The sequence below is a fragment of the Arachis duranensis genome, chromosome 6 (assembly GCF_000817695.3).
Source record: "Arachis duranensis cultivar V14167 chromosome 6, aradu.V14167.gnm2.J7QH, whole genome shotgun sequence".
In the NCBI taxonomy this organism is placed as follows: Eukaryota; Viridiplantae; Streptophyta; class Magnoliopsida; order Fabales; family Fabaceae; genus Arachis; species Arachis duranensis.
Window position 1 is genome coordinate 109572746 of NC_029777.3, and position 17757 is coordinate 109590502.

The window sequence follows — 17757 nt, forward strand, 5'->3', positions numbered from 1 at the left end:
CAAATTACTAGCAAGTTTTCAACTAATCAAAGGTGCAACTCATAAAAAATCATAATTATCATTAAGTGTTCCAATATCTCCATCGTAAACAGGTAATTCAAAGCCACCATCATCAGAAGTACCACCAAAAGAAGCTGTATTTGAAGAATCAGCAACATTAGGCAAATCCATGTAATCCAAATAAACATGAAGCAGCAACCAAAATCATGAAGTAGCAACCAAAATCAGTAATCCAGCATGAACAAATAAATAATTCAACAACCAAAATCATGAAGTAGCAGCTCATTTCATCATGAACAAATAATGAACAGATACCAAATCATGAACAGCAACTCAAACAGAATTTTTCTGATGACCTCATCATGAATCCAGATAACAAATCATGAACAGATACCAAATCATGAACACAGACTTAACAAATCATGAACAGAAAAATTATAAAATCAAGCACAGATAATCAAATCATGAGCAGATACCAAAATCAAAGACCAGAAAATAACTTCATAAAATCATGTAATCCAGATAAACATGAAGCAGTAACCAAAATCATGTAATCTAACATGAACAAATAAATAATTCAGCAACCAAAATCATGAAGCAGCAGCTCATTTCATCATGAACAAATCATGAACAGCAACTCAAATAAAATTTTTCTGATGACCTCATCATGAATCCAGATAACAAATCATGAACAGATACCAAATCATGAATCCAAATAACAAAACATGAACACAGATAACAAAACATGAACACAGACTTAACAAATCATGAACAGAAAAATTATAAAATCAAGCACAGATAACAAATCATGAACAAATCGCAAGTTAATAAATCATAAAATCAGGCACAGAAAATCAGAAGGTAGCGAGGTGGAAGGAAGATGCGACGATTAAACAGGAGGCGATGTGGAAGGCAGAGTATTACCGGCAGCAAGTAAGGGCGACGAAGGAGGAGGCGAGCTCGGCGACAACGATGGAGGAGGCAAGCTCGGCGACGACCAACGAGGAGGGGATCTCGGCGACAACGAAGAGGGGCTGTGGGATGTGGGATGCGGTGGCGATGGTGGTGGGATGCGGTGGCGATGGTGGTGGCTATGCGACGGCGAAGAGGGGCTGCTCCATCGTGGGTGGCTATGCGACGGTGGGTGCTTTCTCTTCTGCCTGTGGTGGCTATGGTGTGCTTTCTCTTGTGAGAGTGTGAGACTGAGATTAGAATTAGGGTTCTTTGCATTTAGCTTCTGTTTTTTCTTCTTTTTTTTTCTTCAAAACGACGCCGTTTAGTAGTTTAATATCTAAATGAAAAATCATTAAAAAATCAGATAATTCTCCCAGTTCATCGGTTAACTGCCGGTTCGACCAATTTTCTCACTATTTTTTGCCAAACGGTTTCTGACTTTATCCAGACCGACTAGATGACTGATTTCTGATTTTTTCAGTCGAACCGGCCAATCCAATTTGATTTTCAAAACCATGAATATATGACGTTTTTTTTATACATTGTTTTTTTTTTCATTATTATACTGATATTTTTTTTACACGCACCTTGCGTCAGAGCAAACTGCGGAAGCAAGCAGAAATGAGACGCGGTGTGACGATGTGATGAGAGAGAACTAGACGTAGTTTGCAGGTGTGTTTAAACAACCAAGTTTGACGGGTGTGATGTAATAATGGCAAAGGATCAGATTCATGAATGAATTTAATTAGTCTTACTCTTACTTTTGAATTCGGGTATATGCATATTATATTCCACGTGATTAAGAATTAATTGATGTTACTACTACATAATCAATCAGCCATTAATGACTTAATTCTTAAAATTAAATCAACTTGCTTTGGTCAAGTTCATCGAACTTATCTGGGAAATAGTTTAGTCTAAAAAAATAGTATGATCTATTTTTTTTTAAAGAACTCTATGTAACATGATTTATAACCTTTGAATGAATGGATATTTTCGTTACCACTTTTTAATTAACTTATTCGGTCCTCATAAAATCCGTATGCAAAACATGAAACTAACGATTAGAAATCTAATTATTCATATTATTTTTTCTTAACCGATTTATGTTTTTAAAAGAAATAGTATCATAATATAATATCAAAATTTTATATTATATTTAAAAGGTTTAGATAGAATTTGATTATTAGTAAATTAAAAAAAATAACATAAAACAAATAAAAAATTATACAAAAAAATTAAATAACTTTAAAAAAGATTTTTACTTAAAAAAAATTAAATATATAATCATTTATGTTATTTTCTCTTATCAAACTTAAATATTAAAAAAAATAGTATCATAACATCAACAAATATCAAATAGAAATTTTTAGTTCTGTGAGTTAATTAGTTAATTAGATATCGAGAAAGTTATTAGGCTTATCTCTTGTCTTGAGTCATATTTTTATATAGTTGGCTTACACATCTCATCCACTACTTAGACTAATTCTTCCTCCAATCATGATAAGGTTGGTTAAATATATAATATAATTTTTTGACACTATATAAGTTTTCTTAAAATATAATAGCTTTTCCCAAGGAAAAAAAAGTTAATTCATCACTTTAATTATAACACTACTTTTCATTTTTTTTTTTACATATATTTTTCATTTTTAAATACTCAAAGAATATCTCACTCTCATATGAATAAAAAGATTCCATAAAGTTCGTAATTTATTTAGTATTTCTGTACTCCCCATTCTTATATAATAACAAAAAATAAATGAGATAAAATCTTGTCATCTATTTTGATCAATAGCTAATAACGGCGGCTACATTAAATTAAGGTAGAAACTCAGGTGCAGTCGACTTTACGTAAAGTTGATACCTGAAAGTCGTTAAATGATTTGACTATTTTGACTAAATTTTCATCTAACGACTCCCAATTATCAATTTCACGTGAAATCGACTGTAACTAAATTTTTACCTTAAATTAAACATTTGATGGACATTATGCATTAATTACTTTTTGGACGAAGTCGTACGCTTCCCTCCGATTTTTATTGAAAATCAATCGCCATCCGATTTAGCGACCAATTTTTGAACAAGGTCACCAAATCCTCATAAAAAAGTATCGGTCACTAATATAATCGGTCCCCTAATAGGGACCAAATTTTCCATCGCTAAATTGATCACTGAGTAAATCAGTCTAGTGACCAACTTTTCAGTCGCTAAATCGGTTGTCATAAAATCAGTCGCTACTGCTTAATTTGAAAATCTAAAATCAGTCGCTAATTTCTGAATTAAAAATCTAAATCAGTTGTTGTTTCTGATTTTATAATTATAGATTTTTACTAATTTTACATTTACCATTATTAAAACTTAATTTTCACAAATAATTATATTTTTACAAAATATAAAAAGAATCAAGATCAATTTTTTAAATAAATACAAAAAATATTCACAATTTCTACATAAAAATATAAAATTTAAAATATTAAAAAATTTTAAATACATAAAATTTATGATCCACAATCTAGACTAAAACATGATATAAATAATTTATAAACAACATATATTAATATCTACTTAAATCAAACAACTGCATCTATCTCAGTTTGTACATTCCATTATAACTTAAGCCTCTTTTAAGTACACTATGTTTTTCCATGATTGCAGGATCTTCATTCAGCAATGATAACAACCGCTTTTACTGTAAAACAATATATCAAGATTTAAATGAAAATCAAAACAAGAACATTAAAATAATATATCTTCCTCCAATGACCAACCCCTTTCTTGAAATCAGAATTCAAGTAAGTGAACCATCTGGTTAATTTGTAAACTTGTTCTTGAAAATTATAATCAACACAAGACAGGGGTCAATAAAATTGCATATTTAAAAACAGCAGTCACTGTATCATGTGCATTAAAGGAAGAGAGAGGGAAAGGGGGCACATTTACATCCTCTGAGCTTTAATATAAATGTTACCACCAGAACCTCCACCACCCTTGATCCCACCATCAAGTCCATTTGCCAAGAGATCCGCAGAGACTTCAATAATGGAATCTAAATTTTATATTAAAGTGAATTATCAAAACAAAACCATCCTGAATAAGCCATGATCATAATTCAAAATTCAAATAAACAAAACAAACCTCACCTCCTAAATTACTAAATTGAAACAGAATTGATGTCTGAGGAGAGAATAAAAAGAACAGAGAAAAAGCTTTAAAATTATGCTATGTGCAGAGAGAGATCTCAATCTTCTATTCTTGCAACTAACTAAACTAACTTCTAGATAAATATGGAGCTAACTTACAAAGAGATATATTACAAATTTGAGCTTCATAATAACTCAGTATATTCAAAATCTTTTTGCAGAAAAAAAAAAGAATCAAAAAAACTATCGTAAGTCATTTTTCCAAGCTCATGTGTTCTTTTAATGAGAAAATCTAATTAGCAGATTTCTGTGGTTGGAGAAGATTCCAAAATAGATATGATGAAAAAGTCCTAACGGAATAAATCAGAATTCGGATTAGGGAATAGAGTACCTACCTGAACAAATTGAACAAATGGAGGTTATCGAAATAAATTGAACTCAGAAGATGACTATTATGGCGCTACGAGTTTGGAAGACAACAATGACGACTGCAAGTTCAAAAGACGACGGCGACGCTGCAAGTTCAACGATGACGCCAGCACTGCGAACTCAGAAGACGACGACGTCGCGAATAGAGAGGGTGTTGTATTGTGCGGTGCTTCCAGCGGTGGTCACATTCGTGGTGGAGGGGGAGAAGTGTAATTTAGTGAGGGTAGTGAGGCTGTGTTAGGGTTAGTGAGGGTAGAGTAATTTAGTAATATTTTTAAATTAGCGACCGATTTAGTCATCAATTAGTTATAACGTTATTATGAAGCGGTCGCTAAATTAGTCGCTAAGTTAAAAATAATGATCGATTTAGTGACCAATTCCTTTAAATTAGTATCTACACTTGGTTGCTAAATCGATCGCTATTTTAACTATTAGCAACCGATTTAGCGACCACCAATTTAGCGATCGAGTTAGCGACCAACCTTTTTCACCTTAATTCTCTATTGGTTGCAAAATCGGTCACTAAATTAAAAAATTGCGACCGATTTTGTGACCAACAATTCCAAATGTTACTTCCTCATTTTGATTGCTAATTCGATCGCTAAGTTAAAAAATAGCGACCAATTTTAGCGACCAACTTTATGTTACTTATAAAAAATTTATCGATTGCTAAATCAATTGCTATTAGTGACCGATTTAGCGACCAACATTTTTCCAGTCCTTGAAATACTATATCAGTCGCTAAATCAGTCGCTATTGACAACTAATTTTTTCGGTCACTAAAATCGATGCTATTCTAAAACTTCCTTATAATGCATCAAATGGTTCAAACCTTCTATTAAACTTAGCTTTCATATAATATGACCCAATATTTCCTTCTGAAATTTGGTTCAATAAATCAAACCCTGAAATTTTACATTTTTACATACTTAGTTGATAACTTTTGAATCAAACAAAACCTTATCATATTTTAAATCTTAAACATTTAAATTTTATTATTAATTATAATTTAAACTGAGATTCATTGTATATAATCTAATTGGCTTGTTATTTTTATTGTCTAACAATAGTTTAAACCGTCAGTTAATTTTTTTCAACAATTAAAAACTTTACTCATTTGAACAGTGAATTTAGCAACGGTTTTGGATCGCCGTTAATTATATTTGTCCAAGATGATTAATGCGAGCATATTTTTATTTCTATAATTAAAAAAGTAAATTTATATTTCTTATTACTATTGATTGATTTCACTTTATAATTTAAATAGTCAATAATTGTTGGAAATAGTAAAGAAATAAACTAGAGTTTGAGAATTCTATATAAAATAATAATTGAATATGGAGTAGTGGGAATTTATTAATAACAAAGAAATGATAAAAAAATTAATTAATTATGAAACAACAATTACATTTTTTTTATAAGGAATGTGAAACTACAATGAGCTAAATAAAATATTCCAAATCTTAAAATATCTTCTAAATTTTATTAACACCAGCAACAAATTTGAATAAATAATTGAATAAATGAAATCAATAGAATCAAATAATAACGATTTTATCAAAACATATGAAGAAATGACGCTATTTAGTAGTAGATGCTTTCTTAGTGTGAGGGGATCTCATGTCACGGAGTCTCCTCTCGTGTGAAAGTATTTTTGCGAACCTGAAAAAAAAAAAAAAACTCAAATTTGTTAGTAATTAATATTATCAAAATAAAAAAAAAAATCAGTAGTTGAATCTTGAATGAGCTTTTACAACCGTATATTTCCACGTTATAAAAAATAATTAATTTTTAAATTTATTATTTAAAAAGTTATTTAAATACATAAATTTAATTACATAACTATGTAAAACTTTTATGATTAGTCTATTAAAATTAAATTTTTCATAAGGATGTATTTTTTTTTCCTTCCTAATAATTATACCTTTTGAGTGCTTCTTCATTGGTTCCTCCATTTCCAATTGGTTCAATTTTACCATTCTCTAAATTCATCCTAGAAACTGGTTTCTTCAACAAATTTTCACCAATTTGGCAAAGTCTATCCAAATTCTCCTTAGTAGCAATGTCAACTGAAGAATCATTTCCAATCAACGTGTCATCCTGCAATATACATGTTGTTGAAAATATTCAATCACATACTTTATATATTGGTTTAATTATTCCATTGCTAAAAAGTCTTATTTTAATTGAAATTTTAAATTATTTTTAATTTTATAATTATGTATTTTTATATAAAAAATATTAAAATTAATGAAATATTTTTTTTAAAAAATATGTAATTAAAAATCTAATTAAGTTACCTTCAATTACGAAAAAAATATTTAATTAACTCTAATATTTTTATATTAGAAATGATATAATTATAAAATTAAAAATAAATTAAAAAATATAAGAACCTAATTGTAAATTTAGTAAAATCGTAAAAATTAACAGAATAATTAAATTTTATAGCTAAATGGAAATCAACCATATCAGAACTTGATTGAGAAAAAATATCAATTAAAGGAATGGAGCCACTATGAGTTAGCCAATCTAATAAACCCCATTTAGCTGTCATTTTTGCATCCATTTTTTCTTCATTTTTGGCTGTCCCAGTCCCTATTGAAATTATTAGGAACCGACTATAGTCTGAAGGCTTTATTGGAAAGAAATCAGCATTCTGGTTGATTATTTGCTTTGTTACTTGATTCATAGCAACTAGAGTCTACATTAAAAAAAAATTGAGAGAAAATTAATTTTCGTAATTAATATTTTTATATATTATCAGCATAAAAAAATTTACATAAATAACTAATTGTGTATTATATTATCACATTAACAAAAATAATCAATTTTTAATTTCACTATTTAAAAGATCATCTAATATATAAATCTAATTAGATAACTGTATAATTTTTTTTACAAAATCAGTATATTAAAATTAAACTCTAATAATAATAATATATATACCGGATTATTGGCACAAACACCACCATCAATGAGGTTGAATTCATGCACATTTCCTTTTGGAACTTTGTTGGTGAATTGGTGAGCAGGGAGATAGGTTGGTGCAGCTGATGTGCCAATGCATATGTCTGATAATTTTGCATCCAAACAAGGCGAATTCTTAATCTGCATCAATAATAATAATTTTTCAGATCTTGTTATGGTTTATTAATTTGAGATATAGTTTAATTTTGGGTCATGGAAAAATAATAATTAACTTTTTCTATGTATATAGTAAACCCTACCTAATTCCTTTATTATTAATTAATATTCAGCGGAATCATTAATGTAATTATACCCAAATTGAAATAGCAACCCTAGTTATTATTTTATTCATTTGTGTTTGATGTGTAATATTATATAGTTATTAATTGTATCTCTCGCATGTTCACAAAAAATAAAATTAAAATAAATATTAAATAGCCAACATAAAATTATTTATAACTAAGTCATAAAATCATTTTTTCTAAAAGTTTAAACAAATAAAAAGAATAACATAAATATTTATATCTTTAATATATTTTTTAAGTAATTAAAAATTTATTTTAGATTTTACTTTATTTTTTATAAAGACTTTTTTTCTTTTTATTTATCTGATGTTATTTTCTTTTTTTTTGGATTTATTAAGGATAAAATTTTATATATTTCGAACATAAAATTTTAACACCATATCATCGAAATTATTTTTTTCCAAAAGTTTAAACTAACAAAAGAAAGTAACATAAATAATTATATCTCTTACAAGTTAATTATTTTTATTAATATAAACTTTTTTTCTTAATTAATTACTAATACCGCTGCTGCCAAAAAAATTATTGTTAATTATTTTTGGACGAAGAACAAGATTGTCTTTAAGCTACAGATAATGATACTTAGTATCATTAGTGGAAACAAAGTCATTCTTATCTTTATCACATTATACTATATATTATATGTCAATAATTATTCAGTTGAGATGTTGATGTCATTTCATCACGAGATTCGTATTATTATTAGTCAACAACAAAAAATCTACTTTATTCAAGGAATAATAGTAAAAGAACAAAAATTATATATATATAATATATAGCAGCCATGCATGAAAGTTGGATGAAGATTCATTTTCAACACTGAAGACCAAATAGAGAGACTTATAGATCCAAAAAGTAAGAGAGAGAAGAGAATGAAACCTGGTAAGATGAGAAAATAGTTGGTTGCAAAGTTTTGATGTCAAAGGTGGGAATAACAACATTGGTGATGGTCTCATGCAAACGAATGTTTCCAAGTTTCTCTTTAACCACTCCATGCAAATATTTTCCATCATATTTTGGTCCTCCTAATTGTCTTATTACCTTTGCCATTAATGTTCCACGGAGTCCTCTATAAATAACATTCAACCCCAAAAGCTTAGTTATTAAACTTGGCATAGTAATTGACTAAGTCAAAATATTAGGTTATTAGGTCAATCATATATATAAACTATTAATTAAACTTTTCTAATTTAATTTCAACAAGCATGTATCTTGATAGGTGAAAACTCAGTGAAGTTGATAGTTGAGAGTCGTTAGATGAAATCAGTCAAATCATCTAACAGCTCTTAGTTATCAACTTAACGTCAAGTCGACTGCACCTGAGTTTTCACCATCTAGATAATATTGGATTGATTTTTATAGTTCTTTATCATATAAAAATAAAAGATTCGATGACAAAAAAGATTCCGACTAATAATTGGTTTTTTTCGGAAAATTATTGAAGAAAATATATTTTTAGAGTTTAATTTTGATGCATTGAATAAAACGTTTTTACACAATCATGCAATCACATCCGTTCTTTTGAATGAAGAAAAATATGAAAAATAGTTATTTTTGCTGATGTGTCATTACGTAATTAGATGCACGTATAAAAGAGTACATTAAATTAAATTCTTTTTAGAATATAGAAATACAATATAATTTAAACTATTGGATAGAAACATTAATGTCAATTACTTACCTAGGTTGTGGAAAAATATTTGGGCAGTGTTCCATGTAAAAGGGTTTGATATCCTTAGCGGCAAAAAGTGGACGGTTATGTTTATCTGGAGCAGTTAACATAGCAGTTACAAGACCTCCAGTGCTTGTTCCTGATATCACATCAAAATAATCTGCAAGCCTCACATCTTCACCATCCAACTCCTACATATATGCAAGAACTATCCAACATCAATTATGTTCTTATGAAAGATTAAGAGATTAATTTTTATAGTTACTTTTAGAAATATGGTTGAAATTCATCAAGATTCTTATTGGTAGTAATTAGGTTTAAAATATTTTTTTTAAATAAAAATAAAGTTATAGTTATTACATAAAAGATATTTTCATGTAAAGATGATAATCAAAATATTAATACATATTATGTTAAATAATTTAGTCAAACATATCAAATTATCTAATAATTTTTAACCATTATCTTCGTACAAAAGCATATTCATGTGAGTAAATAAGTATTGGTACACTTAAAATTAGGGTTTTTAATTTCCTTTGATATCTTACCGAACTCTGGTTAAAAAAGTAATTAAGAAAGTATAGCTACAAGTTTATTAATTAAATTTGATACCTGAAGTTGTGATTCAAGGAAATTAAGAATGGTTGCTGGGATAAGTCCCCTAATACCACCTCCATCAATGCTGAGGATGGTAATTAAGTTTCCATAAGTTGGGGGCTGAATTTGATCAATGGATGATTTTGATCTCTCCATGGATGATATAATACTTGTCATGGTTAATTAATTGGAATATAATATATACTATCTTGAAAGTTATATGTAAATATCAATAAAGAGAAAAGCTAAAAGAAAAGAAAACAAGCTAAGCTAGCTAAGGTAGTTGTATAGTAGTGTTTGTAGAAAGAATGAATGAATGAAAGAAAAAGAAAGATTATTCAAGTTTTGGTATGATGATTGTTATGAGGAGATAGATTGGTGTGCTTAAGTGCCTATTTATAGTTGCAGGGTTCCATGAACTTGATTTGGAGTCAGTCCAAAATTCAAAGAGCAATCAATTTCCGAGTGAAGACAAAGTCAAGGGCCAGAAAGTTGAAGATTTTGTTGAATTTTCTTGCATGGTGTGCATGGATATAAATGCTTATATGTTACACAATATGCATTCACTATTGGCAAACAAATCCATACCCAATATTTGTAACATTCATCCATATCCAATATAAATTTCGAAAAGTATACGTAACCAACAACATTTTTGAACAATATGGGAATAATGTGAATTAATAGGGTTAAAAAAGTAAATTTAAATTAGTAGCATTAAATTAGGGTGTAATGTATTTTTATTTGATTGGTGATTATTTATGTTATTTAAAATAGTCATTGTTTACCTAACACTCTTCTATAAATTTTGGTAGAAACTCAGGTGTAGTCAATTTTACGCGAAGTTGATACCTGAGAACTGTTAGATAATTTGACTGACTTGACTAATTTTTTATCTAACAACTCTCATATATTAACTTCACGTGAAGTCAACTTCACCTGAATTTTTACTATAAATTTTTTGTTGCATACATATCTTTAATCCAACAAGTAGTCAATCATTAATCTATTGTAAATTTGAGTTTTATTTAACTAGTTTATGTAATAAATAAACCCTTTATTTCTAGTAATACATGATTTAGTCATATTATAACAAGAAAATTAAGAAATGAAGTTGTCCATTAATATTTCTATTAACATATTCAACTTGAACTACAAATACAATAATCCGACAGAGAAAATAGAAATGTACGTCTTGATTCAATTAAGAGTTTGAAGTTTCTTACACGGTTCAAAATATAATTTATTGCAAACTAAATTGCCAGTTGCTACACAGTCAGATATACGGCAATAATCGAATGCATAATTTTTTTAATTAAAGACTAAATATTAGAATTAGACAAACTTTCATCGGAGAAAGTTGTGGCAATTGTGTGTTTTATTTTTTTGTACGTATTTTTTAATCCGACAAGTTAATAATTAATTCGTCGTAAATTTAAATTTTATTTAAGAATGCTATTTTTTAAGTTAAGAGTAAGACTCAAACTAAAAACATCTAAATAAAAAAATTATATTATTTAAAAATATATTATTAATCATAGAACTGAATAAATATTCTATTTTAGAATAGAAAGAAGAAATAGAAATATTCTAGAAACTAGAAATACAAAAATAATTTGAAATTTTTTTTGGATTATTTTACTCAACTTACGAGTTGCTCAAAAAATCTGTTGATTTTGAACCACAGGATGAATAGTTATCATAGGTGATGAATTGATTTCTTACCGATGTCACTCTATTTTTGTTCGTCTATAATGATTGAGAAATCTACAAATCTCAATTGTATTTCTCAAATGGTATTTTTTTCTTCTTCTCCTATTCGATTGTATTTTCTTGGAAACTTAGGAAAATACTTTGTAAACATACGTATAAAAAGAACTTATTTCGTTTAGCTTCTTTTTGTCCACTATAACTAGTTATTTCGATTTTCTACTTGATTCAAATTTCTAATATTCATAGACGAATTAATATAATTGGACAGATTATCAAACGCTAATTAATTATTTATTCATAATGGTGCATGTTGAATCTTCTTACTTGTTAGTGTATGAATATTAGGTCTGAAAATTTGTTGCGGTTTACATGACCACGTGTGGTCAATGCATATCATTACCTGGTCAATTTGGTGATATGATGACGTGACCTATATGAATTCTGTTCATGTATATTTTCCTCGTTTTAAATAAGTCTTTCTTTTAACCAATTTAAGTTGATGTAATGATTTAGTTTATTAATTTATTTAAATAAATATTAAAATTTTAAATTTTATTTTATTTTATGTATATAATAATTTATTGATCAATGATAAATTTTTAAATAAAATTTGAATCTGTAATAAATTAATTCTTAATATACTGATTGAAACTTAAATCTACAATAAATTAATTCTTAATATGCTGAATTGAAAATACTATAAAAAAGTATTTCTTTTATATAAATAAAATATAATTAGATTGTTTTTTATTTGTCTTTATACTGAATTTTTAGTCATCATAAATCAAATTCTAATTTTTTAAATCGAAAAATTTAAACTAATTAAAAAATATATAATTAATTATATCTTTTATATAATATCGATTTTTTTTTTTACTATGAGTTTTGTTTTGTTTTGTTTTTCACATTAGAAGTGCTCGAAAAAGTATAGGTCTAATAAATAATCCCAGGATGGTTAGAAAATAGTTGAAATTTGAAGACATTAATTGCTCATGCTAGAAACTATAGTCATGCCATAATATTTATTATTAATTTTCTAATAACCAATTCTTCGTTCTTATGGCTGCAGATGAGCAGATCATACCCACGTGCGAATTACATGTAAATGTAATTAATATATGATAATGAACCTGCGTGCCATTAAAGACTACCTTGAACATCGACTTATCTATTTTTATTAAGGGCTACTTGTAATTCGGATCTTTTGTTTTTGGATTTTTTTAAAATTATTTTTGGATAGATAAGGAATGTATGTACATGAACTCAGAAAAATAATAGCCACTAAAATCCCCTTTGATGCGCATGACGATACAATAAGAGTTACTACACACTATAAGAGAGACGATAGATATCACCCGCTATTTAGTGGCGGTTTGTGAAGCCACCGTTATTTATTAGTTTTGCGACGGTTGTACTGACGACGAATAGACGAAAGAACTTAGAATTTAACTACATTTTTAATTAAGTCTTTATATTTTTTTTAATTACGCCTTTACATTATTTTTAATTTTATAGTTAAATTATTTTCATATTAAAAATGTTAAAATTAACAGAATATTTTTTCTAAAATACATACAGTTAAAAATCTAGGTTTTTAATTATAAATATCTTTAATTTGCAAAAAAATATTCAGGTAATTTTAATATTTTTTACATTAAAAATGACGTAATTATAAAATTAAAAGTAGTATAGGGATCAATTAAAAAAAATAATAAAAATTTAATTAAAAATTTAGTAAAATTATAAAAACCGATAGAATAACTAAACCGATAAGATAATAGGAAGAAATTAAATGGCACTATTTAGTAGTTTGATTGCTTCTTAGTGTGACGGGATCTCATGTCACGGAGTCTCTTCTCTTCTGATAGTAATTTTGCAAACCTGATTAACAAAAAAATAAATAAAAAAAACCTCAAATCTGTTAGTAATAATACTTCTATAATTTGTCACTTAATTTTTAATAGGCGTATGTAATTTAATATAATATTATTTCTTAAATTTAATTTTATTTTGTGTTTTGCCTAGTTTAACCTTTTGAGAGCTTCTTCATTGGTTTCTCCTTTGTCTAGTGGCTCAAATCGACCATTCTTCAAATTAACCCTAGAGACTGGTTTCTTCAACAAATTTTCACCAATTTGGCAAAGCCTCTCCAAGTTCTCCTTAGAAGATATGTCAACTGAAGAATCAGTTCCTGTCAATGTATCATCCTGCATAATAATATGTTCAACAAATTAAATTTAATATAATCACTTATGCTTAATGAATTAATATTTAACTTTTTTACTAAAAAAATATATATGCATATATGCTTTTATAATTTTTTTGTTTTCAACGGTATTTTCAGTTTGACAGACTAAGGACTAATTCGTTGCGAATCTGAACTCAATTTAAGAGTTTTTTGCTAGCTAATAAGTTGCTGCAAAGCGAAATTCAAACTTCTAACACTTATTTAAACGGATTAATCAACTAATTACTATATCAAACTAAGTTATTTTTATAATATTTAATTTTAATGCACTCTCATTACAAAGTAATTTTATACGTGTATTTAACTACGTAACACCGTATCAATAAAAATAATTATTGTTTACATAATTATGTAAATAGTGGTCCAATATAATAAATATAATTAAATGATTATGAAAAATATTTTACGGTTTCAATGATTTTACCTGAATTCGAAGGTAATTTTCTTTGAAATGAAGTGCTTGAGTGAGAGCAGCTAAGTGAAAATCAACCATATCGCCACTTGATTGAGAAAAAATATTAATTAAAGGACTGGTACCACTATAGGTTAGCCAATCCAATAGTCCCCATTTGGCTGCCTTTTTTGCATTGAATTTTCCATCATTTTTGGCTGCTCCTGTCCCTATTGAAATAATTAGGAAGCGACCATAGTCTGTAGGTTTAATGGCCAAGAAATCTGTATTTTCATCAATGATTTGCTTTGTTATTTGATTCATGGCAAGTAAAGTCTGCATGCATCATCATAAATTACAAAAATTAAAAAAATAAAAAAGAATTAGTACACTAGTTAAATTCTAAAGTTAAAAATAAAAAACTATAAAAATACTGGATTATAATATCATCTGTATTAGTAATTTTTATGTATCATTTGTGTATAAACGTTTTTACATAAATTTTTTATTGTACATTTTGAATTCTATCACATGTTTACATACGAATGAACTGACTAATCAAAATTGATCGAGATTATATGGAAACTAAACTAATATAATAACTTAAAAAATATAAATATAAATAAGAATTTATACCGGATTATTGGCACAAACACCACCATCAATGAGGTTAAATTCATGTAGATTTCCATTTGAATCCTTGTTGGTGAAGTGATGGGCAGGGAGATAAGTAGGTGCAGCTGATGTGCTAATGCATATATCTGATAGTTTAGCATCAAAGCCAGGAGAATTCTTAATCTGCATATCAATGATTGTTCTCAGATCTTGTTAGGGTTTATTTATTTGGTGCATTGATTTCATCATTAATTTATTTTAGAAAAGTATAGATAAACAAATTTTTAATCAATCCATTTTAAACAACCGTAATTAATAAAATGAGACCTGATAAGATGAGAAAATAGTTGGTTGTAAACATTTGATGTCAAAAGTGGGAATGACAACATTGGTGATTGTCTGGTGCAAACGAATGTCTCCAAGTTTATTTCTAATCACTCTCTGCAAGTATTTTCCATCATATTTTGGTCCTCCCAATTGTCTAATTACCTTTGCCATCAGTGTTCCACGCAGGCCCCTGTAATAAGAATTTTAGTCACTTATTAAACTGGTTATATAAATTGAATTTATATTTTGATTAGTATCCAATTTAATTAAATTAGTTTTGAATTTTGTTCCGAACTAGCTAGTTACTCAAACTCAAATTTTTAAATAGAAAATCAGGTGTAAGTACTTTATTTACCCATTTTCAATTTTAGTTAAGTTTAAAATTTTTTTAGTTAAAATTTTTAGTAGGATCACCCAATATTTGGTTCTCATACTATATATAAAATAATAAATACAATTTTTTTAAGAATTTAATTTTAATACACTGCTAATGTAAAGTAATTTTACACGTGCATACATCCAATCACGTAACGTCACATCATAAAAAATAATAATTATTTTTATTATTGATCATATGAATAACTAATCATCCAACAAAACCAACGTGATTACACCACAACTATAAGACATCAAAATTAACTCATACTTTAAATAAGTAAAATTCTCTCAAAACAAGTAAGTTTTGAATGTAAGAGTTTATATTTGTCTTTTTGTGAAAAATTAACACATGATCTTTCTTTTTGCTTAAAAAGAATTGGGAGAATATTAAAAAATTAAGACTTGTGATTATTCGATGATTAAATTGGTGCACATGTAACCTTTCAAAGATTATGTATTCCTCCAAAAATGAACGACAAGAAATGACCTATATTGTGGAAAAATTTTTGGGCAGTGCTCCAAGTAAAATGGTTTGATATCTTTAGCAGCAAAAAGTGGACGGTTATGTTTATCTGGAGCAGTTAACATAGCAGTTACAAGACCTCCAGTGCTTGTTCCCGATATCATATCAAAATAATCTGCAAGTCTTGCATCTTCACCATCTAACTCCTACATATGCATAGTGGTGGGAACATTATTTAATGTCAAATTTATGGTGAAAATTCAAGTGAAGTCGACTTCACGTGAAGTTGATACCTGAGAGTCGTTAGATGATTTGACTGGTTTGACTGAATTTTCATCTAACGGCTCTTAGATATCAACTTCACGTGAAGTCGACTGCACTTGAATTTCTACCATGAATTTACTCTTAGAAAAGAGAACTAATGATACATAAGACGTGACAATTTTTTAAAAAATTATAATCCAAATTTATCAAAGGTGAAAATTCAGGAATACAGTTGACTTCATGTAAAGTTGATAGCTAAGCGTTATTACATGACAATTTAATCAAATCTATCAAATCATTTAACGACTCTCAACTATCAATTTCGTATGAAGTTAACTACACCTGAGTTTCCACCTTATAATACTCTTACGAAATAGGTGGTATATATGAATGCAACATTATGATTTTAGGGGTTTAATTCAATCTGTTCATAACACTAAATATAGTCCAAATTACTTTCATTTTGATTAGCAAACATATAGCTGCTACTATTTTAGAAAAATTATTTAATTTTAATAAAAAAATAGAAGATATATATACAAATGATTTCATATATATACCTGAAGCTGTGATTCAATCAAATTAAGAATAGTAGCAGAAATAATTCCCCTAATACCACCTCCATCAATGCTGAGAATGGTAATTAAGTTCCCATAAGTTGGGGGCTGATGATCATGAATTTGTTCAGTAGATGATTTTGATCGCTCCATGGAATATATAGAGAAACTAACTTAGGATTTTTAAAACTATATATCTTAAGCTAATAATGATTCAGGTTTTGCTATGATTCAGGACTTATAGTAGTGGCTATATTTATAGTGGCAAGAACCTTTGATTTCTGGTCAATTTTTAAATTCCGTATCAAATTTCACACGGTCCAAACAAATTGCAAATTAAATCGTACCACCATAGATGAGTTAAGAGAGTTATTATCAACTGCCTAATTTTCCACACCAATTAGACAAACTTAGCTTTTACTATGTAGCAGTGAAAGTCCTTAATTAAGGGGTTAAGGAACTTCATATATAACTAATTAAAATTAGGTCTATACCGTCGCTATTTGTTGTGACGGTTTACATACCCAAGTACGTGTGACTTAGGAACTTCATAATTTAATTATTAGTGGTCAATGCATATCACTTGGTTAATAATAATTAATGACCACACACATTTCGTAATAATCGGTTTCTGAATAAGATAAGAGTTAATAACATGTGTTAAACATGTGAGACGAGCTTACTTTAATTTATTTGGAATGTATACGCAAGAGGCACACAAGATATCACAT

At 27.9% G+C, this 17757-nt stretch overlaps 2 protein-coding genes across 2 annotated transcripts; both read right to left on the reverse strand.

The window, feature by feature from the left end:
• Positions 1–6021: 6021 nt before the first annotated feature.
• Positions 6022–10264, reverse strand: LOC107495710 (patatin-like protein 2). The gene is made up of 7 exons (XM_021125612.2): positions 10086–10264; positions 9483–9664; positions 8681–8870; positions 7476–7637; positions 6944–7230; positions 6451–6633; positions 6022–6188 (listed from the first exon to the last, which is right to left on the reverse strand). The coding sequence occupies exons 1-7, from the start codon at positions 10245–10247 to the stop codon at positions 6107–6109; spliced, it is 1248 nt and encodes a 415-aa protein (XP_020981271.1). The 5' UTR covers positions 10248–10264; the 3' UTR covers positions 6022–6106.
• Positions 10265–13585: 3321 nt separating this feature from the next.
• Positions 13586–17179, reverse strand: LOC107495711 (patatin-like protein 2). The gene is made up of 7 exons (XM_016116877.1): positions 17030–17179; positions 16230–16411; positions 15365–15554; positions 15059–15220; positions 14456–14758; positions 13815–13990; positions 13586–13664 (listed from the first exon to the last, which is right to left on the reverse strand). Exons 1-7 carry the CDS (start codon positions 17177–17179, stop codon positions 13586–13588), a joined length of 1242 nt encoding a protein of 413 aa, XP_015972363.1.
• Positions 17180–17757: the final 578 nt, after the last annotated feature.